Below are 25,000 nucleotides of genomic sequence, written 5' to 3'. Positions count from 1 at the left end.
GGTGCTTGTGATCACTAGTAAGTGATGAATCCAGAAACATGTTCAAGACAATTCTTTTTGAAAAAAGATAAAAAGATAGATAGATTAGTTAGATAAAAAAAAAATTTTATCACTATGGTTTATCCTTTTCTCATATTTCTGAATGCGCCCGTTATTAGCATGAGTGTAGTCGGTGTGTATTGACTTTGAAAATAGAACATAGTACACAGAATAGATGACAATAGAACATTGTACACAGAATAGATGACAATAGAACATAGTACACAGAATAGATGACAATAGAACATAGTACACAGAATAGATGACAATAGAACATAGTACACAGAATAGATGACAATAGAACATAGTACACAGAATAGATGACGGAATAGAACATAGTACAGAGAATAGATGACAATAGAACATAGAACACAGAATAGATGACAATAGAACATAGTACAGAGAATAGATGACAATAGAACATAGAACACAGAATAGATGACAATAGAACATAGAACACAGAATAGATGACAATAGAACATAGAACACAGAATAGATGACAATAGAACATAGTACACAGAATAGATGACAATAGAACATAGTACACAGTATAGATGACAATAGAACATAGTATACAGTATAGATGACAATAGAACATAGTACACAGTATAGATGACAATGCAAAAATTGTCTTATAGTTCCCTTGGGTGTACCTTCTTCTCAAAGAAAGCAATTAGTGGCTCTGAAATCTTCCAGAGTAATCTCTCTGCCTTGACATAGTTTGATGCAATGCCCTTGTGCAACAAATGTGCCATCTGTCACATCAAAATATGTTAAAAGGGTTTGTCTAGGTGCATCTACTCTATCCCCTCAAATCGACATTAAGCAAATATGAAGTATGACGAAAGGAAATCAATGACAGCCCCAACTTAACTAAACTGAAAGACACAAAAGACTCTTCTCAGTGCACAGCAGTAGTAGTTTCCATTGAATAAAAGGAGAAAATGATGAAAATAAAAAGTGCCTGTGTCTCTCTCCAGCCTCCCTCCCCCCCAACCACTGGCCTGTGGCTGCTGATAATGTGTTTGATTCTCCATGGAAGATCAATGCCAATCAGGACGCCCTGATACAACCAGCTACACTCAGGGACGGCACAACAGAAGGGCGATTAGCCGGCCCAACCTCATTAGTAGACACGTGACTGCTTGACCACAGTGGAGCCCAATGCTACTCTCTGCTCTGCCCATCAATACTTATTAACCTTAAAATAATGGCGTTTGGCTACACAGACACATAAAGCGCAGAGAGATACAGCCAATTTTTTCACTGCTCTGGAATCTGGACTCAAGAAAAAGTCTTTTAAAAGTTATTAAGTGTGGTAATAAGATGAGGAAAAAATGTATGTGAATCCGCTGAGGCAAAACAAATAAGCCGATTCTATTTAAAATCAAATAGTCTCAATTTTGCTGTTCACCTCAAACCAATGTGTTGCAACTGCGTCTGTGTCTAACCAGTACTGTGTCAAGTCTGGATTACCAGAACTAGCACCTGCCTCATCAAGTGCATCACATAGCTTCTTGCTTCTACCAGGCAAATTATAAACTTCCTGGTTAAGCTTCAGTATTCTTCCTCCCCAGATATTTTGCTCAGAGAATCATCTAGTTCATTAAACATCCTGGCAATGAGTTATTTTTCCAGAGAAGCAGAGTGCATTCAAATGATTTGTGTTTGTCATTTTATTTCTGAGAGTAAAGGCTCTGGGCTCTGTTAAGCGCCTAGAGGCAATTGTATTGTTATGGCGCTATACAAATAAAATTGAATTGAATTGAATTGAATTAAACCAACCTGTTTCCTCATCAATGGAGAACCTTCCGAGGCCACTCCCTGCTTTTATGGAGTACCTGATGACCCCATCTCGACCTTTGTCATCGTCCTGGGCTGACACCTGCATCACACTCGAGCCAAGGCGGGAGTTCTCCTTCACAAATCCTCTGAGGACGAAGTCTGTGAAGTAAGGCTCAAATAGATTCTCATTGACATCCACCACCTCCACCTCTACGTAAGACACAGACTGGAGCTTATCCGGTGAGCCTCCATCTTCTGCCACCACCGTGAGGTTGAAGAACTGTTGCGTCTCGTAATCCAGGTCCTTAGCCACCCTAATTGCCCCGCTTTCGGGGTGAACCTCAAACGTCCCCGAGAAGTCGTTGGTCAAGGAGTACTTCACCGCCCCTCCTGGGCCCAGGTCTCTGTCCTGCGTTTGGACCCAGGCAATGACAGCGCCCATCGGAAGGTCCTCCAGAACACGGCAGCTGTAACTACTAGGAATAAACACCGGGGCGCAGTCGTTTACGTCGTCCAGGAAGATCCGCAGAGTCGTGACGGAGAACATCTGGTTGCCCTTCTCGGCTTTATCTCTCGCCTCGACCTTCAGAGTAAAGTCCGAGACCGTTTCCCGATCCAGTTTTGCCGTCACGTAAACAGCGCCACTCTCTCTGTTGACGCCAAACTGAGGGGCGCTGGTGAGAAAGGTGTAGAACACTTCTCCGTTCGAACCTAAGTCACTGTCCACGGCCATCACCTGAGCCACCTGCCCGCCGATGACTCTGTTCTCCGGGATCCTCACAGTGTAGCTGTCCTGTAGGAACTGTGGACTGTTGTCGTTCACATCCTCAATGTTAACAGTCAGCAGCCTCCAGCTGACACGCTGAGTAAGGCCTAAGTCATATATAGTTATATTAAGAAGATACCTGTCATTTTTTTCACGGTCTAACGGCTGGTAAATGGTTATTAAACCACTTTCAATGTCAATATTAAAGCAACTGTCAATATTGCCACTGGATATCGCATACATAATACGTCCATTAAAGCCTGTGTCACCGTCTTGTGCTCTGACTTTAAACACACTGGCTCCAGTGGGTAGGTCCTCACGCACTAAGATGTCAGAGGGAAACGTCTCAAATTGAGGGGACTGCCTGTTGACGGAGAAGATGTCTGTGTAGACGTCGTCCGTCCTGCGCTTGTTCATGGCGCTGGCTTTTTTTAGGAGCGTCTCAGCTAATATCAGAGCGACCTGTGTGTCTACGCAGCTGAACTTCCTAGACGGAGCACTCCCCCTCACGACAGAGATATTCACATAGGTGGGCTCTGAAAAGAGCTCTCCATCTGTCGCCACGACAACCAAGGAGAACTGTCCACTTCCTACAGCAGCTGACATAAGCGACCGGCGTAAGGACAGAATTCCCGAGTCTGGGTTCAGGTTAAATAAATCCTGCTCATTACCCGACATGATCTTATACTTGACCGTCTCCAGCTCGTCCATGTCCACGGCAGACACGGTCATGACAGTCTGCCCCACAGGGAAATCCCGTCCGATCACCCCTTTGCACGCCACGCTCTCAAACAGAGGTGGATTGTCATTGACGTTCAGCAAGCGCACTGTGACATTGACCTCATTTTCCCGCCTGTACGGGGAGCCCCAGTCCGATGCCCTGACCGCGAATCTGAACGTCTCCGCAGAAGTCTCAAAGTCAAGCTCTTGCGTTATCCTCAGTTCACCCGTGTTCTGGTCGATGCTAAAAGGTAACGGCAGGACGCCTGCCAAACTGTGCGTTAAGAATCCATTCTCGCCTGCGTCAGTATCTGTAGCTGATATCACTTGTATTACAGTCCCCTCTGGCAAACTCTCATTGATGGCCATATCATACGATGCCCTTGCGAATATGGGAGTGTTGTCGTTAGCATCCTGTATGCTAACCTGCACTTTTACTTTCAATTCTGAACGAGCCTCCATCACCTCGAGTTCAAACGCATCTTGGACCAGCGTGGTGAATCTCCTCGAAGTGGTGATCACGGCTGTTCGGCTGTTAATGATAAAATAATCCGACTCCGATGTGTACGTCAGGCTGTAGCTCGCACCTTTGGATTGAGGAATAATCCTCACCGTCTCAACGATGGTCCCAGGCGGGGAGATCTCATTCAGTGTCACACTATAAACGTCTTTTTCAAACCTGACCTGGACAGACTGCGGCTTCTCGATCAACAGCTGAATAGTCTGCTCGTTGGAGTACTTGGGCGGCGTCCCTCTATCCTTCGCTTGGAGCGTGAGATTGCAACCGTACGGAAATCTATCCCACGCTACGGACTCGGACATCTTAATCCTGTATTCATTACCGACGGCAGATCGATCAATAACAAACTGTTCCATGGGGTCTCCCTCTATTATGGAAACCCATTCTATATCTCCGTTCAATCCGTCGTCCAAATCTTCCACTGTGATTACAGCATATATCGGATCCTTATCTGCCCAAGATGGGGTAAGCGCAACCGCATTCAGAAGCGGTGCAAACGCGTTGACCCGTTCCACTGCGATGACGACTTTGGCTGTGCTGCTCACCCCGTTGTTTCCATAAACCTTCGTCCCCCTGTCAACAGCCAGTATCTCCAGTTCGTATCTACTCTGCGAGGCAGCATCAGGTCTGGCAATGAGGGAAATAATACCGCTGGTTGGGTGAACTGCAAATATTTCTACTCGGTCTTTAAAGAAGTAGTAGAACTCTCCGTTGGAACCCGTGTCGGCGTCGGTGGCAGTCACCATGGCGACGCTGGCACCCAGAGGGGTGCTCTCGGGAACAGCGATAGAGTAGGAGGTGGGGGAGAACAAAGGTCGGAGGTCGTTCATGTCCAGAACTTCCACGTTCACTTTAGCAAACGCCTCCAGGCCACCCTTACTGGTGGCTCTCACACTTAAAGTGTAATTATCCTGAACCTCACGATTCAAAATGGCAGCGCTTCCACCGTTAGTCCGTATCCGGAGGAAGCAGAAGTCCCCCAGGATGTAATCCTCGGTCTGGAAGAGCCCCTCGCCGTCTCCGGACTCGATGGAGAACATGATATCTATGGTGCGCCGGCCAGCCACGGAGATCCCCATCTTCACCTCGCTCCTGACGTACGACCTGGCTGCAGAGTTCTCGTAAATGGTGGCGTTGTAGGTGGTGTCTGTGAACTGAAAGGTGGACGGAGGCGTCCTAGACTGCAGGAGCTGGCCACAGCTCTGGAGGAGGTGGAGCAGCACCAGGCCAAGGCAGGCGAGCTGGGCCCTCATGCTGTCCCCTGGACCACGCTTCAAAGCCATGCCATCATCTGATTTCCCTAGAACACATATTGGGATGGTTACTGCAAGCAAAGAATAGCATGGGAAATGTTTTATCATTGCATATTCATAGAAAAAGCTCCCTCTAAGAGTATTACTGAAGCAGTGCCCTGGTAGGAGAGCCCACTCTAAGAGTATTACTGAAGCAGTGCCCTGGTAGAAGAGCTTACTCTAAGAGTATTACTGAAGCAGTGCCCTGGTAGAAGAGATCACTCTATGAGTACTACTGAAGCAGTGCCCTGGTAGGAGAGCTCACTCTAAGAGTATTACTGAAGCAGTGCCCTGGTAGAAGATGACCACGGTGGTCATTTAAAGAGCTCACTCTAAGACAGGGGTGTCTAACTCAAATACACAGAGGGCCGAAATAAAAAAGTGGGTGTAAGTCGAGGGCCGGACAGTGGGGCAAGCGCTCCCTAAATTGACGTATGCTACCAACGCGGGGACAGTGCATGGTGGGACTGGCAGTATTTGTGGTGTGTTCGAAATACCAGCGGCCGCCGCAGACAAGCTATGATAGATAAATAGATGGATACTTTATTAATCCTGAGGGAAAATTAGGCAAACCAAATAAATTTCACCGTTGCTCATTCAAATCAATAGAACTTTTTGCAACATTCTGAGGAGCTGGCGGGCCAGATTAAATGGCTTGTCGGGCCTGATCAGGCCCCCGGGCCTTGAGTTTGACACATGTGCTCTAAGAGTATTACTGAAGCAGTGCCCTGGTAGGAGATGGCCACTGTGGTCATTTAAAGAGCTCACTCTAAGAGTATTACTGAAGCAGTAGGAGATGGCCACTGTGGTCATTTAAAGTGTACTTCTCCTTAACTCCTGTTGGTTACTCCTGAAGACAAATCAACCATACTGGAAATTATCTACACCAAGGGTTCAATACACAGTGCTTGGAGTACTGGGGATGAGGGGGACAGGGGACACAGGGGAGACACAGGGGGGGACACAGGGGACACTTATCAGTATCTCTCTCTCTCTCTCTCTCTCTCTCTCTCTCTCTCTCTCTCTCTCGATCTCTCTCTCTCTCTATGGATGAATACCTACATTGATAGATACAATTGATAGAGAAACATGAAAATTATGTAAAGGAAAATGCATAATATTTCAGAAAAAGCCCTTCTTCAGCTTAAGGTGAAATGACCATGAGACTAAGTGAGCAGTGATGTTTAAGCATGACATTTGACCCTCTAAATCAGGAGTGATGTTTAAGCATGACATTTGACCCTCTAAATGAGGAGTGATGTTGACGTAAGCATGACATTTGTTCCCCTCTAAGTGAGGAGAATATATTTAACCAATAAGGCACTGAAACACAACTGTAAAAAGAAATCTGGCAAAAACGTTTATGGGATCATAATTGATTCTTGGCAAACCTTAAATTTGGTAGTTCAGTAAAAAAAAAAAAAAAAAGAATAAAAGAGACCATATCCAAACTTTGTTATTACTAACCGGTTCAACAAATGCATATTCTGAATTAACATTTTGTCACTGCAATATATTACAAATATGAGTTTATTGCAAGCAGTGCCATAATGCAATGTTTCGAAGATTATAATTCTTCTTAAAAGCCCATTTTTGTATTTTCTATATTGTATTTAAAAATGACCAAATGGCCTTAACGTTCTTTCAGAGGTCTACAAACAGAAAACTTTATAGCCCAAATCAACTTTACTCCAGTCCGCTCCTGTACTGTACTCATGTGGGCTACTTCCACCCGCTATCCATTTAACAGTATGATGAACTAGTTCAAATGTTTCCAGACTCCTGTCCAGCTACTGATTTGACGGCGCATCCGTCTATGCATTCATCAATCTAATTCGGACAAGCTCTACTCTCCTAACACCATACGATCAAACTGCAAATATTAGACTAACTAAAATTGACATTATCTTCTCATTTTGGTTGTTTGTTTATATTGTAAGTCAATTTTATCCGCATGGTATAGCACATTATGATACTGTAGGACTTCGCACATGAAATAGCCTAAATGAACGAAGGTCGAGTTAAAAACTTATCTTGCACAAGCTGTCCTTAAACATCGTTGCTAAAACAGTTGACATGCTACAGTTAACCATAATACAGCAAAGAATCAGTGTAAATTCATTGAACAAGGAAGTGGAGAAGATGCCTTACCTCAGGGTGGGGGAAACCGCGCACCGCTAACCTCTGAATCGGGACTTTGGGAAACTATCCAGAGGCTCGCGCACGCACGCAGCATCGTTGACCAGCTGCAGACTCTATTCGCGCGTGCACAGTTCTGTATGACCGTGCCGCACAGTCATGGGCAAGTGTGTGTACGAGTGCCCACTTGTATCCATAAATGAGCCACAAAGTGAAAACCCCGTGAACTTTTAAGAAAGAAAGACAAAAACATGAACTGTTATCTCCATTGATTTTAGAGGCTACTAGGTCCTACACAGTTTCATTGCCTATGACCTACATATGTAATAAATTATCTAATTTCATCTAATTATTTGTCTTTTATCTGTACTTCTAGTTGAGTCTATGGGTTTGGTCTACTCTAGTTAATGTGTTTTACTCAATTAGCGCTTTTATATAAATAACCTTGGTTGTATTTATTTATGTATTTATTCATTTTTATTCACTCTATACTGGCTGGTCTTTTATTATGTGTTATTGTTTTCACTGCTCCTACTCATATGTCACGTTTAATGGTGCTCTTCTATTGACTTATTATTATTCTTTCTTCTTCTTTGATTCACTTTTACAAATAAAGTTGAATTGACTTGACTATTTGAGTTTGTTTCATTTAGGTGATTGTGAATCTGTCCATGGTTATTGTGTGTGTGTGTGTGTGTGTGTGTGTGTGTGTGTGTGTGTGTGTGTGTGTGTGTGTGTGTGTGTGTGTGTGTGTGTGTGTGTCTGTGTGTGTGTGTGTGTGTGTGTGTGTGTGTGTGTGTGTGTGTGTGTGTGTGTGTGTGTGTGTGAGAGAGAGAGAGAGAGAGAGAGAGAGAGAGAGAGAGAGAGACAGACAGACTTCTGGTGTAGCAAGCTGCTACTGCAGTACACACTATCATTGGTTATGCTATAAAACCCTACAATCATGCTTATTACTATATACGTATAGGATAGAATGTGGTCTTATAATAAGCTCAGTTCCTTTGCCAGGAAGACAGCATCTCATTGCATTCTGATATTATAATAATAATACATTTTTCTATAGTGCTTTTTTGAATACCCAAAGTCGCTTTACAAGTGTAGTGCAAAACAAGACAACAATAAAATATAAAAGACAAACGATCAAACAAAACAAAACAGACAGAACATTTTTGAAAGGAAAGCAGACTAAATTAGTCTTATGGTGGAGGGGAGGAAGCAGGGGAATAGGAGGTGAAGGCGAGGTTGAGAATGTGAGTTTTAAGGATACAAATCCAGCATAGTATAGGTGTGGACAACATGGGTGAAAGAAAGAGAGCAAAATTGGATGTTTTTTGTTATACAAGAGAGACACATTATAATTTCCTGCTAATGGCCAGTCAGTGTTTTAGGAACCAAGTCATCGGTTATAGCCCAACTCAGGCACAGTCTGGACATCTTACACTGGGACAGTATCTACAATCCATGCAGCAATTTAGTCATTTAAGTTGTGTCAGTGTGTGAGAAGGTGACATTTATGTTTGTTTATTTGTTTGCACTTGTTTTGGGGTCGATACCAGAGAGTCCCCCTTGTAAATAAATAAGAGATATATTTTTATATGAAGCCACCATCTCCTGCACCATGTTTTATCCCATCTTCACCACCAACACCAGTCAGCCTACATCCCAAAACGTGGGGTGGCCGCCTTGGTCCCTCACACAGTGTTTTTTGTATTCATTCTAATGAGTTGTTGCGATTTCTCCCTCACAACAGGTCTGGTGTATGCATACTATACTCAGATACTCTGTTATTTCAGCTGACCCCCAACTCCATTAAAAAGCTTTAAACGCGCCGTAGTGGTCAAGTAGAGAAGTGCAGCTGATCCGGAGTTTACCGATAATGCACGAAGCATACTCCAGAAGCTTCGCGATTTTTCCATGGAGTCCGAGATTACCCAATGTGCAAAGCTTCAGAGCATCCTGAGGACTTCCTGATGTTTTCGGTCAAGTGGCTTTCTGCACGTTTCTAGCTCCATATTGGCATATATAGTTTGATTTTTTTTGCCATGTCTGTTCTTTGTTATAACAAGGGATGTGGAGAACGCTTCGATCCAGAGAATAATCCTGAAGGTAAATGCCGAAAGATTGCCGCATTGTAGATAGATATCGTTCTATGTGCTGTGAAACGTGATAGCAATCAGACTTTTTTTTTTTAGCTAAACCGGCTTGCATTTTAACTGAGTAAGATAGCTATACTTAAAGTAGTTATTGGTTGATTTTGTACTATATTCGAAAGTTGGTGATTCTTCTGCTGTGGGATACCCGGAAGAGTTTTCCATTAGCTGGCAACTTTAGGCAGTTATGTGTTTCCCCAGAGTTTTTCTTCCTCTTTAATAAGACCAATAATATTTTAAATACTCTAACTTTAGCACTGGGTTTTGATTGTAGTTGTGGTATGCTATTTGATCTAATGTTGTATTCAAAGTGTGCGAGAACGCTAAAGCTGCTGCTCTTGGGTAAGGTCGAAGACGCTAAAACTACCCACCCTGTCGCTAAAACTAATGTCACCCTGTCTCTATAGATGCATGTACACACCATCCAGGTGTACCAGTTTTTCACGACGCACTAAAGGTAGATCAATACTTCGGTTATTGAGAAAACATATTTGCCACGTTGCAAGGCCGTGAAACTAATGTTTGATGTTTTGTATTTGTTATTGACTATTGATTATAGGGTTGGTCATGTTGCAAACGACGAACAACCGACTTTTCGGATTTCCTCAGCATTGCTGTAAGTTGAATCACCAGAAATCATATAGAAATCACCTTGGGACCATCTAGAGTTTATGTATCAAGCTCTGAACATGTCGGGTGGCATAGTTGTTGGCCTAATGCAAGACGTGTTTGGATGCTCTTTCAAGGGTTGTTCGAAAGGACCACACAACAAGGACAAGCCTCCTGAGCCAGAGAAACCTGAGGGGAACAAGGAAGATGGTGACATCCAAAAGACATTTAATGAGAGGGTCATCCAATCCCCCAAACCTTTAGAGGCTATTCAGCGACCAAGGTAAAAAACCTGCCGCTTCAGTCAATATCCAGCAATTGGTCTACTAAGAAGCACAATTTAAGGGACATTCCTTGATTGTAATCCATCACACCTCTTGTCCAATTTTGTGAAGTTCTCCTCACATTCCTTTAGCTGTTCATTAGGTGTGTGTAGTGTTCTTGCTCTTTAAATGGGAAACAAATAAGAGGCTCAAACCAAGCCATACACCATTCTAGGCAATCAACAACAAGGGGCAGTCGTGTCCCACGGTTGCCTCGGGAGCTCAGAATGAAGGGGGTGTATTTGATTGGCTGGTAAACTAAAATATCAACAACCTTTCACTTCAAGGACGGTGCCTTGAATGTGCTCCACCTGTGACTTCACAGTGTGTTGTCAGTGTGTCTGATGTCGTGAAGACAAGATCTTTTGATGTAGGCCTAATATTTCCAGGACATCCAAAAAAAACAGGCCTCGGAAAAAACTTGCAACCGTTGTATTTCTTCATACTTAGGAAAGCTTGTCCTCCTCGGAAATAGCGATTGGAAATAGTGGTGTTTTATGTAATATAATGAAACTTTATTTTGTCTGTCTGTCTGTCTGTCTGTCTGCCTGCCTGCCTGCCTGCCTGCCTGTCTGTCTGTCTGTCTGTCTGTCTGTCTGCCTGTCTGCCTCCCTGCCTGTCTGTCTGTCTGTCTGTCTGCCTGCCTGTCTGCTGCATCATTTCTGCAGTGGAGATGAGCCCCTGGTGAGACTGCAGCACAAGGTCTCCTCATCACTCAAGCAGGCCCTCGAGAAGCTCAAGCTCTCTCCAGATGTGGAAGAGAAAACAGGTGAAATATTTTATCAGTTTTAGCATTTTCACAATTTCCCTTCGCACCCCTCGTGCTAAGAGAGGAGTAGATTTAATTGTACGGTGTACATAACACAGCTTTCATCAGCAGATGTGTTTTTGCTTCCATGTAGATGAGGATGGAGATGAAATTAAGATGGGAACTTCTTGTAAGAACGGAGGCTGTACTAAGGTACTGTGCTTTTGAGCATTGCTCTTTCTTTAGATTCCATTCACTGAATCCAGGTGATCAATGTTAGATGTGGTACAGTGGTACAGGAGGTAGAGAAGTCGTTTAGTAATCAGAAGGTTGCTAGTTTCGATTCCTTGTCGAAGCGTCCTAATTGCTCCTGATGTGTAGTGTGCCATCAGTGTAAATGTAAATGTGAATACATCCTTGTAAGTCGCTTTGGATAAAAGCGTCTGCTAAATGACTAAATGTAAAATGTACGATGTTAACGAGGTCTCTGGTCTCTGTGCTGCTTCTTCAGGTCTTCAGTGGACCAGAAAGCAATGACGAGGTGTGCCTGTATCACGCTGGATACCCCGTCTTTCACGAAGGGTAAGACCTGAATGAATACTCTCACAGGTATAGGAAAATGTACAGTGCCATTAACATGAGAGGTTTTAAAACTGTCACTGGCCCTTTAAGGCAGGCCGTCACTAGAGAGTATGAATGAATACAAATATGAATGGCTCCTCTCCTATTCATATGGTTGTGTGTGTGTGTGTGTGTGTGTGTGTGTGTGTGTGTGTGTGTGTGTGTGTGTGTGTGTGTGTGTGTGTGTGTGTGTGTGTGTGTGTGTGTGTGTGTGTGTGTGTGTGTGTGTGTGTGTGTGTGTGTGTGTGTGTGTGTGTGTGTGTGTGTGTGTGTGTGTGTGTGTGTGTGTGTGTCTGAAAGACTGCCGCACTGAGGAGCCTTGCAGTCACGCTTCCGAATGTGTGATTATTACTTTGGAGACCTGAGTTGAAGGCCGTGTGTGATTATTACTATGACGACCTGAGTTGAAGGCTGTGTGTGGCGTCTGCCTTCTCCCGTTCTCCCTGCTGAAGATGTTTGTTTAAATGTTTTGTTGTTGTTGTTTGTTTCTGTCGTTGCAGCATGAAGTACTGGACCTGCTGCAAGAGGAAAACGTGTGATTTTAACACCTTCCTGTCCCTCGAGGGCTGCACCCGCGGCACGCATCTCTGGAGGAAGAAAGACAGTGTGAGTTTTATTGTTTTGTTTTTTTCCTCTCTCTGTCTAAAATATAAGAAAAACTTTCAAGGCCTCCTATTATCTCGTCATTTTGAAAGATTGACAAAAATGATTATGTTGACCAGTATTTCTGAGCAGGTTCTTTACTTTGTATTTAGGTATGTTGCCTTAATTTATGCACATATCTAACTGCCAGAAAACTATTTCTGTGAAAAGCCTGTGTAGGACAAACCCCATGCATGCAACGCACAGTAGCATTTGGAAACACAGTTTTATTAACCAAGCCTTTATAAGGCTTTCGACACTGTTGTAAGTCTAAAAGCACTTCACTGGAAAAACGGGTTTCCTGACCTGGAAAACTGCACATTGTATCAGAATGTATTTAGGGTTTTTCGGCTGCTTTAAGGTTCACTGGTCTGCTGAATGCACTGATCTGATGTTTGGCTGAATGCACTGGTCTGATGTTTGGCTGAATGCACTGGTCTGATGTTTGGCTGAATGCACTGGTCTGATGTTTGGCTGAATGCACTGGTCTGATGTTTGGCTGAATGCACTGGTCTGATGTTTGGCTGAATGCACTGGTCTGATGTTTGACGGAATGCACTGGTCTGATGTTTGGCTGAATGCACTGGTCTGATGTTTGGCTGAATGCACTGGTCTGATGTTTGGCTGAATGCACTGGTCTGATGTTTGGCTGAATGCACTGATCTGATTGGCTGAATGCACTCTGATTGGCACTGGTCTGATGTTTGGCTGAATGCACTGATCTGATTGGCTGAATGCACTGATCTGATGTTTGGCTGAATGCACTGATCTGTTTGGCTGAATGCACTGATCCGATTGGCTGAATGCACTGGTCTGATGTTTGGCTGAATGCACTGATCTGATTGGCTGTGTTGTGTCCCAGGATAAGAAGGTGGTCCCCTGCAGGTTTGACTGGCACCAGACAGGAAGTCAGGTCATCATCTCCATCTATGCCAAAAACGCCAGCCCTGAACTGAGCTACGTGGAGGGAAACAGCACCACCGTAAGAGAGCTCTGACACAAAATGGCTGCCTGTAGGCATTTATGTTGATTAGGTGTAATCTAAATGCAGATCAGTGCCTATGCAGTTTCTTTAACGGGCAAAGGTTTTAAAAAGGTTGACGTGTAAATGACCTAGGGCTCGCAATACTACACAAACATGTGGAACTCGGGGAAGTTTTAGACATCATTTTTGAGCCATAATAAAGAAACTATCCTGATATGTTATAGTGACATTTTTAATAATGTGACTGATATCAAGCATTCATACCCATTTTTATTCAACATAATTTAGGTCTGTAGTGTCCTGTGTTAAGACTTATGATGATCGATATTGAAGAGGAATGTCCTTGCAGGTTAATATTCATGTCATATTCGAGGGAGAGAAGGAGTTTGAGCAGAAGATCAGCCTTTGGGGGGTAAGTGCAACACATGTATGTTGTATATTATGTCTTCATATCAAGAAAAATACTCAGTGAGTAATTTCGGGGCAAATGTCTATTCTATGAAGTATTAACCTCTTCCATTTGTACTGGTTCAGGTTATTGACACCAGCAAAAGCTCGGTGAACATGATGGCGGCCAAGATCGAGGTCGCGATGAAGAAGGCTGAACCCATGCACTGGGCGCGACTTGACCTTCCACCAGTGGTTAACCTTCCTCCGAAGAAAGAGAAGAGGGACAGTGACGGTGACAGTGACAGTGACAGCGAAGACGAATGTGATGATTAGACCTGATTTTGGGCACACTTTGTTTTAAGTAACCTTCAGTACAATGTACTTTAATAGTTAAGTAAGTAATAAGTTTGCTGTACATTTTAAGTATGGTGCTATATGATGAAATTCAAGGTTAATGTAGGCTTGGGATTGTTAATACTTAACAGCATGTACTTACACAAGAAAGAGCCTTTATTACTTAAACTACTTAAGTACATTGTATCTAAAGCTACTTCACTAAAGTGTGACCCAGCCTTTTAAAATATGGGAGGGAATGATAATTATTCTGATAATGTTTGTGTGGTCCTCTGGAATCGATAGAATCAAAGGTGTTCAAAGCATTTCTCTCCAGCATGACAGATATTGTTGAAGGAATGATGAATTCTGTACAGGAATGTTTATCGTTTGCTCACCACTTTCCTCATCACAGCTTTTGAAGCAGACCAAAAAAAATGCCATTCCATACAGTCCCTCCATGATGATGAAGTCCACTGCGTGTCAGTCTTATCCCACCGCTGCACTTTCTCCTCACTGCGTTTTCTCATCATTGTCTGTTGTAGTGTTTTGTTTTTGGTCGAAGAGAGTGTGGGTCTGACATGTTTGCATTCCAGTAGTTCGTTTCTCTGAATGAACCAATTAAAGGTTTTTAAAATGAATGAAGATTCGTTATCTCACTCTTATGTGCAAATCAATCTCTTAAAAACGAATACCTACCTTGGGATACTTGGGGTGACATAGCTTTGTTTCACATTAAAGCATAGTGGAAGTAATGTTGATTCAAAATAATTCAAATACATAACTACATACAGTATGTGCAGTGTATGCATTTCATTTGCTGGAATTTGTGCATTGATTTTCCAAACATAGATTGCGTACTGTGAATTCACACGCGGACATTTAATTGCTCTGAAACTCTTTTTTGTAACTTTCAGACTTAAGTTGAAGGATCATTTTAATGAATGACCTAAAGAAATAAAGACACATTTATATTTGACATAGGTTAAGCAATACAAATAAACGGGAACAGAATGTCCTGGGGTATTCTAGAATCCCAGTAGAAAATATATAATGTTTGTGAGGATGCGAAGCCGACAGCAGTCAGGGGGGAAAGCAGCTTTGAGATCCCACTGAGAAAAGTAGGTAACGAGGGGAAAGCAGCTTTTGGTTCGCCCTGGGCAGTCTCTTCTAGTTGATGACTCATGTGTCGACTCGACCTTGCGAGCGGAACCAAAGCTAGATGACTTTCCGCAAGGGCACGCAAATCGCGTTCATCTCAAAGCAGCAATATCATAGGTTAATTGCATTGTGATGTTCATCAGGTGTTATTATCACACACGATCTGCAACATTAAAGCATGATGAAATTGCTAAGAATGTAAATAAAACCAGATTAAATATATTAAACGGCCACTTTAACAGTAGCCTTAATATCACGTAAAATCAGTCTTGTGAAACAGCTGAGGTGTGTAGGCTACTTCAAATGGAATATGGGGAACGTATGACAAGAGAACCGAGTTATGCCACTGATGGTATCCATTTTTGGTGTTATGAAATGATATAATTTGAATCTGGCATAATGATTTTTTTAAAATCCTGAACAGTCTTTGCAACTCATTCAACAGTGTATCCCATCCTCTCCAATGTCACGTTACCTCAACTCTTCAGGTGATGGCAGCACAAGTCACTTTTTTATTTATGGGAAAATATAATCGTTTATGTGTGTTGTGCGTGCGCGCGCGCCCGTGAGTGTGTGCTGGGTGTCATCATCGGGAATCAGTAAAGGCTGGCATTGATTGGACAAACCGTTTCAGTGAAGCTACATCTGCTTTGTATGACTGGATGTTGCAGCCTTTTGGCGAAAAACAGCGGGAGGTATACACGTGATGTGCGTTGCATAAAAAACATGAATGGGGTGGGGGGGGGTACTGATTGCAAGAGAAACGAGGTGTTTGTGAAGGGGGAGTTTACAAAAAAAAAAAAGAGCGTGCCGAATGAGATCACAAACCAACGCAACCACTGGAAAATGAATTAGGCGAGAGAGGGACGGGGGTGAAAGAACGAGCACAGAGAGCGGGTAGAGACGATGTTTTGAGTGACAGAAAAGCGAAAAGCGTGATGGAGAGAGCTAGAAGGAGGAGGAGGAGGTAATTATGATGGTGGGTGAGGGTAGCGGGGGAAGGGGCGTGTAAGAGATGGAAAAAATGCTAGAGTGATTCAACCTTTTTTTTTCTTCCTCCTCCTCCTCTTCTTTATTTTATATTCAGAATGGGTCGCTTCCTGCTGCCACTTCATGGTTTCGACCCAGCCGTATGACGCATCACTTCCAGATGAAGGAGACCTGCTGGTTCTTCTGCAGCTGATAACGATAATAGTTAAGATGATAACAATAATAACCAACTTTCCATGTCTCTCTTCCCGCTCACGTGCAGAGATTATCAGCAGCGCCGACACGCTGCAGTGGAGATGCCATGGTGTCTGTGACGCGCCTGCGCACGCACGCGTCTCTCTCTCTCTCTCTCTCACTCACACAACACACTATTCTCTCTCTTATTACACACACACAACACTCGTCATGCGTCCCTCTCTCTCTCTCTCTTACACTCACTCAATCACTCTCACTCACACACACTCACACACACACACACACACACAGAGAAGAGAAAGAGGAAGAGTGAGCTACTCTGTGTGTACGTAGGTGCGAGCGCTTGTGTGCTTCAGGTTGAAAGCTTAATCTTGCCCTCTACCTACCTCAGGATTATTCTCAATTCAACCGCTAAACCTGTTTCCGCTTTGTACTGTGAAGATTTTCAAACCCAAATGCCATTAGACCACAATTACACAGAGGCGGCCATGGCCCAGCGAGCATCCGCTGTGCCAGAGGACGTGACGTTTCAGATCTGCTGCAGTGGGTGGTGGCTGAATGGCCCCCGCGTGGGGGATTCATAATAATAACAAACGGAAGGAAAGTGACATTTGTTGACATAATAATTGAGTTATTTTCTGAGCTAGACAGACTTTGAATAGAAAACCCATAAACATGATACATATTTAAATGTATACATTACCTGTTCTGTATGTCCACTTGGATAAAAACATCTGTTAAATATATGAATGGAAACACCTGCTGACGTGGCTGCTGTTTGTTTGGGTAAAAATCAAAGTGCAGAGTGTATTGGTATGTATGCTTTGTTTCAATTTGATTTCAATTTTTATTTCAATTTCAAAGCACTCGGTCTTCTTCTAGGGGTCCATGAAACTGACATGATATTCAATCTCTCTAGATTGGGCTGATTGGGTTTTATTATGTTTCTCCTGTACAGCAGTAATGCATCATATCACACATGCCACTAACATGGTGATGGCAAAACACTCAGTGCATTGTATTTCAGCTAAGTAAATACAGCCTTTTTTAGACCAGTGTTGAACACCTAAGACCTTTATTTTCCTCCCATCATAAAACATAGTCTTATTTGTTTCTAATGTAGTACACATGTATTATGCATGTTTTTAACAATGGCCAATTCACATACACACCACCATAGAGTTAACAGTGCTAGGGTTTAAACAAACAAACACACACACACTCACACACACCAACACCAACACAAACACAAACACAAACACAAACACAAACACATACACAAACACATACACATACACACACACACACATACATATACACATACACATACTCACACACACACACACACACACACACACACAGACACAGACACATACACACACTCCTACACACACACACACACACACATACACAAACACACACACAAACACACACACACACACACACACAAACCCATACACATACACATACACAAACACATACACATACATACACACACACACACACATACACACACACACACACCCCCCCCCCCCCACACACACACACACACACATACACATACACATACACATACACATACACAAACACTCACACACACACACACATACACAAACCCATACACATATACACATACACATACACATAACCATACACAAACCCATACACATACACATACACATACATACATACACACACACACCATCTTACATACGGGTGTATGTCCTTTATCACCTTCAATCTAACAGCCCAGCTGCTGGTGAATGAGCTGGGCTCATGTAGGTGGTGCAGCTGGTCATATTAGCCTGCTGCATAATGTGTGTGTGTGTGTGTGTGTGTGTGTGTGTGTGTGTGTGTGTGTGTGTGTGTGTGTGTGTGTGTGTGTGTGTGTGTGTGTGTGGTGTGTGTGCATTAGCCTGCTGCACATTGGTGTGTCTCTTTCCGGATACCTCCATTAGTACACTTTGATGCATACACAGCAAACTCACTGATGTAGCATGAGAATTAGTCATATGTTTTGATTCATGTTCTTCCGCACTTATTTGGAGTGCAAATTCAAACAGACAATTACCCCAACAGGCAACAGGCAGTGCGCTATGGGTACCCGCATGGTGTACTCATAGCAGTCACAAAATTGAGTGTGAAGCACTGGACACTTGAATGGTTGACATCTTGCCTACGTAGCAGAAAGGGAGGGTCCATCCCACTACTTTTTCAAGGGCAGTCAGATGATGTTGTGTTGACGTTGCGTTCGCATTTCCTTTAAGTGCAACAACGATTGTGTTCACTTTGAGGCAACACTGTGTTCAGCCCGGAGCTGAAGGTGCCCTTCACGTCAGGTGTTATATTTACATGTCAAGCTATGATGTGTGTGTGTGTGTGTGTGTGTGTGTGTGTGTGTGTGTGTGTGTCTGTGTGTGTGTGTGTGTGTGTCACGTCAGGTGTTATATTTACATGTCAAGCTATGATGCATTTGGACTCAAAAATGGATTTTAATCTGGATTCTGTAACAAGTTGCAGTCGTGTTTACCTTTTGACTGAGATACAGACTGTGTGCTTATAACCGCTTCTTCAGTCAACTCAACAATTGGATCCAGTTTCATCAGAGTGGACACAGAGATTTGGATGTAAACATCTTTGCCCATTTTATTGTTTGTTTCTTTGTTTGTTTGTTTAAGCTCTAGCACTGTTAACTCTATGGTGGTATGTATGTAAGTTGACCATTGTTAAACACATACATAGTTAATGTGTACTAAATTAGCAACCAACATACATTTCTAAGCATGTGTTAGTTAGTTCCTACTTAAAACAGAAACAAATAAGACTGGAGATTATTAAGTATTGTGTTCACTGCATGTTCTCTATAGTTCTCTTTCTCCTCACGGCCATCTCCTCTCACTACTACATAGTTTTTATGCTACTCAGCTGTGGAACCAGCTGCCAATGTCAATTAGAACTGCACCCTCTATTGACAGTTTTAAAACCAGTATCAAGACCCATCTATTTTCTGTTGCCTTTTCTTAGACTAATTTTCTGTTTTTCTGTTTTATATGCTCTTCCTTATGCATAACCCTTTATTCACTTTATTTATGTTTTTTATCTGATTTTATATATTTTAATTTTTTATATTTTGTCTTGTCTTCCTTTTACTATGTAAAACACTTCATTTTATTTGTGTAAAGCACTTTGGGTTGCCATTGGCATGAAATGTGCTATATAAATAAAAGTGCCTTGCCTTGCCTTACTACATGTTATTGCTTCCTCTGCGGTGATTGAGATTTAGTGTAGACATTTATGACTTCGTTCTTGAATTCATTCCCACAGAGAACCTGCATGATGGCTATAGTCTATGAGTCAATCCCGTCCCTCAAGGGGAAGAGATAGAGGAAGGACAGATGGAGACTGGGAAACAAAATGGATGCTGAAACTTCTGCAACCCTGACTGCATAAAGCGCCTTGAAAACCACTGGGAACGACTGATCTGAGTGTGTGTGTGTGGTGTGTGTGTGTGTGTGTGTGTGAACGACTGATCTGAGTGTGTGTGTGGTGTGTGTGTGTGTGTGTGTGAACGACTGATCTGAGTGTGTGTGTGGTGTGTGTGTGTGTGTGTGTGTGGGAACGACTGATCTGAGCCATACTGAGGCCCCCGAAGCTTAACCCATAAACTGCTAATGATCCGACTGTCTCAGTGCCATGTGTTTGCTGCCTGAAACCCCTCACAGACGTTACTCTGACTGTGTGTGTGTGTGTGTGTATGTGTGTGTGTGGTGTGTGGGTGTGTTTGTGTGTGTGGTGTGTGTGCGTGTGTGGTGTGTTTGTGTGTGTGTGTGCATGTGTGGTGTGTTTGTGGTGAGTGTGTGTGGTGTGTGTGTGTGTGTGTGTGTGTGCGTGTGTGTGTGTGTGTGCAAGTGTGGTGTGTGTGTGTGTGTTTGTGGTGTGTGTGTGGTGTTTGTGGTGTGTGTGTGTGTGTGTGTGTGAGGTGTGTGTGTGTTGTTACGACCCAGCCTGGTCTGCCCCGCCCCCTGCTATCAGTGCTCTCTGTGTTCCACAGCTGAGGTAGCAGAGTCTGCGCAGGTGTGAGGAATCAGGCCTTGATGAGCTGTATCATAAGAAGGCCTTGGTGCAGAGGGCAGGAGGCTCCCTATCCTCAACGCGTTGTTATGTTTGTTTGGTTGACATGTGTACATTACTGAGACACCCGCTTGCACCACACTTTGATTTTAGACAATTACACTGACTGTTTCTACTATACTTTAATAAATGTTATTTTGATACACAACTTTGCGTGTGAGACTCCCATCCATATGTCACATGAAAGAGCCATCATGTGACAGATGGGGGCTCAGCCAGGATTGAATTCGTGGTCGTGGCTAAAATTGGTAAGATTGTTTGAATATGTTTCCGTTAGCGCACGATTTTTGGATAATTTTTTTGGGCGAGCTGAAATGCTGGGGGGAAGGCTTCCCAGTTCAGTGATTTCAGTCGTGTTTGTTTAGAAAAAAATTGGTTGGGAGTTCAACGCAATGGTTGTGTAGTTTTGAGTCGAGAACGGGAGTAATATGACGTGGAGAGGAAGTTTCACGGGAGTCCTGCACTGAGATGCAGGGCTGCTTTTTCTTGTGTAAATGTTGTTCTGGTTTGGCCTGGTGGAGAACCTAAATAGGGCAAGTTGAGCTAAGTGCAATCCCGGTAATAGGTGAGACGCCAAAAAGTTTGTTGTTTTGGTTAAACGTACGTATATAGGTTAAATTGGTGTGGCGAACGTGGGGTGGCTGGTTAGCAGTCAAATCGCAGGCGGCCACGCTGAAGACGTAGGTTGTGGAAATAGGATATATTTTTTTTTTGATAGATGCCGGGCAGCTCCTTGTGTTATTGGCAGGAAATTTGTTCTCCGCTGTGTTAATACCAAGTCGCATTTAAAAATGGAGTACGGGTATGGAAGAAGTAGTTTGACATTTGCGGAGCAAAAAGCTTTATTGCAATTAGAAATATGCCGGCAAAAAGTTATAGCGCAGGAGATGGCACGAGAGCGGCAGGATTTCCAGTTAGCGTTGGCAAAGTTGGGTTTGCTTTGTCGGCCGTCGCCTCCACCAACTGGTCCTGGGGCTGGCCTGTTGGTGGACATTGACGGATGGGCTGAGCGTCGCCCACCTCAACATCATGCTGTTCTCCACCTGTACCAAAAGGAGTATTAGAACAAAACAGATCATAACACAGAATATTTGCCTTTAACTCTCCCTTCCCCTCCGAAGGAACGTGTTTCAAAAAACGTTTCTTGTTTGCAGAATGTTGCCAACTGGGTTGCAATACCGCATCATGTGCACCAATCATATCCTCATCTACTGCCACTAGATGAGGACTGACGGGCCCACAATCAACAGTACCCACTGTAGCATGCTCACCCTCAGACACGGTGGTATTTAGCCCCTCAGCTACCTCACAGTCATCTTTCCGTGTTTCAATCAAATCAGCATGGGGAAAAGCAGACGGCAAACCAGACACAACTGGCCAGCTCTGTTCCTCCATTTGCTCTGTCTCTTTCGTGTGACTTATTTCTCGAGTCACCGCACAAACAGCAGAGACATCCGTACATTTCCCTGCACAGCCAGACCCCTCAGACAAACTAGGATCAACCTCAACCACCACCGGAGGTGGCACACCGGCGCAAAAAATCGGACCACAAAGCCCACTACCAATATCCACGTCCACCGTCGGAACGTGCAACGAAGGGCGCACGGCCACGACAACAGCATCATGCACACAATTGACCATAGGCAACAGGCCAGCCCCAGGACCAGTTGGTGGAGGCGACGGCCGACAAAGCAAACCCAACTTTGCCAACGCTAACTGGAAATCCTGCCGCTCTCGTGCCATCTCCTGCGCTATAACTTTTTGCCGGCATATTTCTAATTGCAATAAAGCTTTTTGCTCCGCAAATGTCAAACTACTTCTTCCATACCCGTACTCCATTTTTAAATGCGACTTGGTATTAACACAGCGGAGAACAAATTTCCTGCCAATAACACAAGGAGCTGCCCGGCATCTATCAAAAAAAAAATATATCCTATTTCCACAACCTACGTCTTCAGCGTGGCCGCCTGCGATTTGACTGCTAACCAGCCACCCCACGTTCGCCACACCAATTTAACCTATATACGTACGTTTAACCAAAACAACAAACTTTTTGGCGTCTCACCTATTACCGGGATTGCACTTAGCTCAACTTGCCCTATTTAGGTTCTCCACCAGGCCAAACCAGAACAACATTTACACAAGAAAAAGCAGCCCTGCATCTCAGTGCAGGACTCCCGTGAAACTTCCTCTCCACCAGGCACGTGCACAGATAGACCCCAACTGGTGCTCAAGCACCAGCCCTTGTGCCCTGGTTGAGAAAAAGTGCCCTTTTTTCTGGAGACCAATTCTTTTTTTCAATCATCAATATTTCTAGAATAGAAATTAGTCTCTCGTCATCAATTCCCCCAAATGTGTTTTGATATCTGATATATATTTATTTGGAGTTCTTGTGAGAATTTTGCCCCGACATGCTCCGCGGCATAGACATACAATAAGTATTCTTTGCCTATGATCTGCGGTGCTCACAAGCCCCCTCCGCGCCCCTCCCTCCTCATCCCCCACATCAATGTTGAGCGGCAGGCCAACAGGTTCAGCCTAGTTCTTCACTGACCTGCATCAGACAAACAGGTAATGACGGTGTTTGTGCAATCCCCCGACGTTGTATAAATTAACAACATTAGTGCCGCTGAAAACAATACGTCTGAAAACCGGACTGGTCCGACGTTTCCTAAAAAAATGAACAGACAACTAACTTGATTTCAAAGCATTGTCCAGCTGTTTACTGACGTTTGTCAGGTTTAATGACATTATTTGTCTGAAAGTGCATATTTTGTGTTGTATAAATGCCGTTTAAACTATTTCGAGAGTATGTTGAATGTTTGTTTATAAATGTCACGAGAATTCACAGCTAGAAAATAGCAGGTAAACTATGCTAGCTCTCGGGGTCATGCTATCCTTGTCCCTCATTGTTTAACGTGATATTTATGTATCTCTTCGTTTTGCCTGTTTTACAACGACAACCAGAATTTGTCCTCCCAAAAAATTATGAAGGGCGGTCATTCCAAGAGCATTGGTTTTCTAAAAATGGGTGGCTGGAGTATTCCCCAAGTTCAGATTTGATGCACAAGCATGGTGAGGTAGCCTGACGATGTCATACTCATAATTCTAGTCAGAATATGAGTCTGAGACCGGACTATTGGGCTGTGATTATGGGGTGTGTTTCAACGAACCAGGAAAGAAAATTCCTCTTCGCTGAATTGGATACCTAGAACCAATCAGAGCAACGTAGTATTTCCATCTGATAGATTAAACTTTTACCTGATCCCGTAGGAAGGACGGCAAAAACATCTTTTCAATCGACAAATGCCTTGATCGCGTTTCTCTGTTCCTCTTTCAAAATGAATGCGCTGTCATATCTGTTGAGATATGCCTGCTCACGTTACTTAATTAGCACTCAAGGCTAGAAGCTACCATTCGTTTGAATGTTTTTTTTTTCTACGCGTTAGCATAACCTATCAATAATGCTCTAGAGTGCTTCAGTTAAGACCTATAATCCTGGGCAACACTCGTTTTGCGCATACACAACTAACCGAGTCAATGTAGACATATAAAAGTCGTGTAGATAGCTTAAATCATATAAAATATGTCCCACTAAGCTTCCGAGACGGCGCCATCTTTGTTCGATGTATACCGGTATTCTATCTATATCTGTCCATCAACGTATAAAGCCCGCCCTTACAATTTGAATGGTCAGATCACTTTTCGGGGCCGTATAAACCCTCCCAACTAACTCGACTCCAGACTGAATCTCCCAGACAAAAAATTTGTGGGCGGAGTTCAGGCTGGTATCCAGGCTAATGGTGAGGTGGACCAATTACAGAAAAAAGGCACCCCAGACATCATTTGATGTATCAGACGTTAAGGGAGTGGAAGCCAGAGAGCGAGAGATATTTAATTTCATTAATAATTTTGGTGATGGGCGCCCTTTTTTTTTTTTTGAGCACCTGCCCCCCAAAATGTCTGTGCACGTGCCTGCTCTCCACGTCATATTACTCCCGTTCTCGACTCAAAACTACACAACCATTGCGTTGAACTCCCAACCAATTTTTTTCTAAACAAACACGACTGAAATCACTGAACTGGGAAGCCTTCCCCCCAGCATTTCAGCTCGCCCAAAAAAATTATCCAAAAATCGTGCGCTAACGGAAACATATTCAAACAATCTTACCAATTTTAGCCACGACCACGAATTCAATCCCGGACGAGCCCCCATCTGTCACATGATGGCTCTTTCATGTGACATATGGATGGGAGTCTCACACGCAAAGTTGTGTATCAAAATAACATTTATTAAAGTATAGTAGAAACAGTCAGTGTAATTGTCTAAAATCAAAGTGTGGTGCAAGCGGGTGTCTCAGTAATGTACACATGTCAACCAAACAAACATAACAACGCGTTGAGGATAGGGAGCCTCCTGCCCTCTGCACCAAGGCCTTCTTATGATACAGCTCATCAAGG

At 43.4% G+C, this 25,000-nt stretch overlaps 2 protein-coding genes across 2 annotated transcripts in view; one reads left to right on the top strand and one right to left on the bottom strand.

The window, feature by feature from the left end:
* Window positions 1–5,113, bottom strand: part of fat3b (FAT atypical cadherin 3b) — a gene marked incomplete at both ends in the record, with an annotated part of 55,294 nt that extends 50,181 nt beyond the window's left edge. The window contains one exon of the mRNA XM_080846938.1: window positions 1,825–5,113. Coding sequence (XP_080703064.1) covers window positions 1,825–5,113 — 3,289 coding nt within the window. The remainder of the gene's footprint in view (window positions 1–1,824) is intronic.
* A 4,118-nt stretch (window positions 5,114–9,231) lies between these two features.
* On the top strand, window positions 9,232–14,514 carry chordc1b (cysteine and histidine-rich domain (CHORD) containing 1b). The gene is made up of 11 exons (XM_080855320.1): window positions 9,232–9,367; window positions 9,819–9,868; window positions 9,971–10,027; window positions 10,158–10,303; window positions 11,012–11,112; window positions 11,246–11,304; window positions 11,603–11,673; window positions 12,213–12,318; window positions 13,217–13,336; window positions 13,689–13,751; window positions 13,874–14,514. Exons 1-11 carry the CDS (start codon window positions 9,304–9,306, stop codon window positions 14,060–14,062), a joined length of 1,026 nt encoding a protein of 341 aa, XP_080711446.1. The 5' UTR covers window positions 9,232–9,303; the 3' UTR covers window positions 14,063–14,514.
* Window positions 14,515–25,000: the final 10,486 nt, after the last annotated feature.

This window comes from Sprattus sprattus, assembly GCF_963457725.1.
Source record: "Sprattus sprattus genome assembly, chromosome: 1".
Classification (NCBI taxonomy): Eukaryota; Metazoa; Chordata; class Actinopteri; order Clupeiformes; family Clupeidae; genus Sprattus; species Sprattus sprattus.
This window is presented reverse-complemented; position numbering and strand designations above follow the sequence as displayed.

Coding starts and splice junctions, on each gene's coding strand:
- chordc1b (XM_080855320.1), top strand. CDS start 9,304: ATGTCTGTTCTTTGTTATAACAAGGGATGTGGAGAACGCTTCGATCCA. Junction 10,304..11,011: donor GAGGCTATTCAGCGACCAAG/GTAAAAAACCTG, acceptor TCATTTCTGCAG/TGGAGATGAGCCCCTGGTGA. Junction 11,674..12,212: donor TACCCCGTCTTTCACGAAGG/GTAAGACCTGAA, acceptor CTGTCGTTGCAG/CATGAAGTACTGGACCTGCT.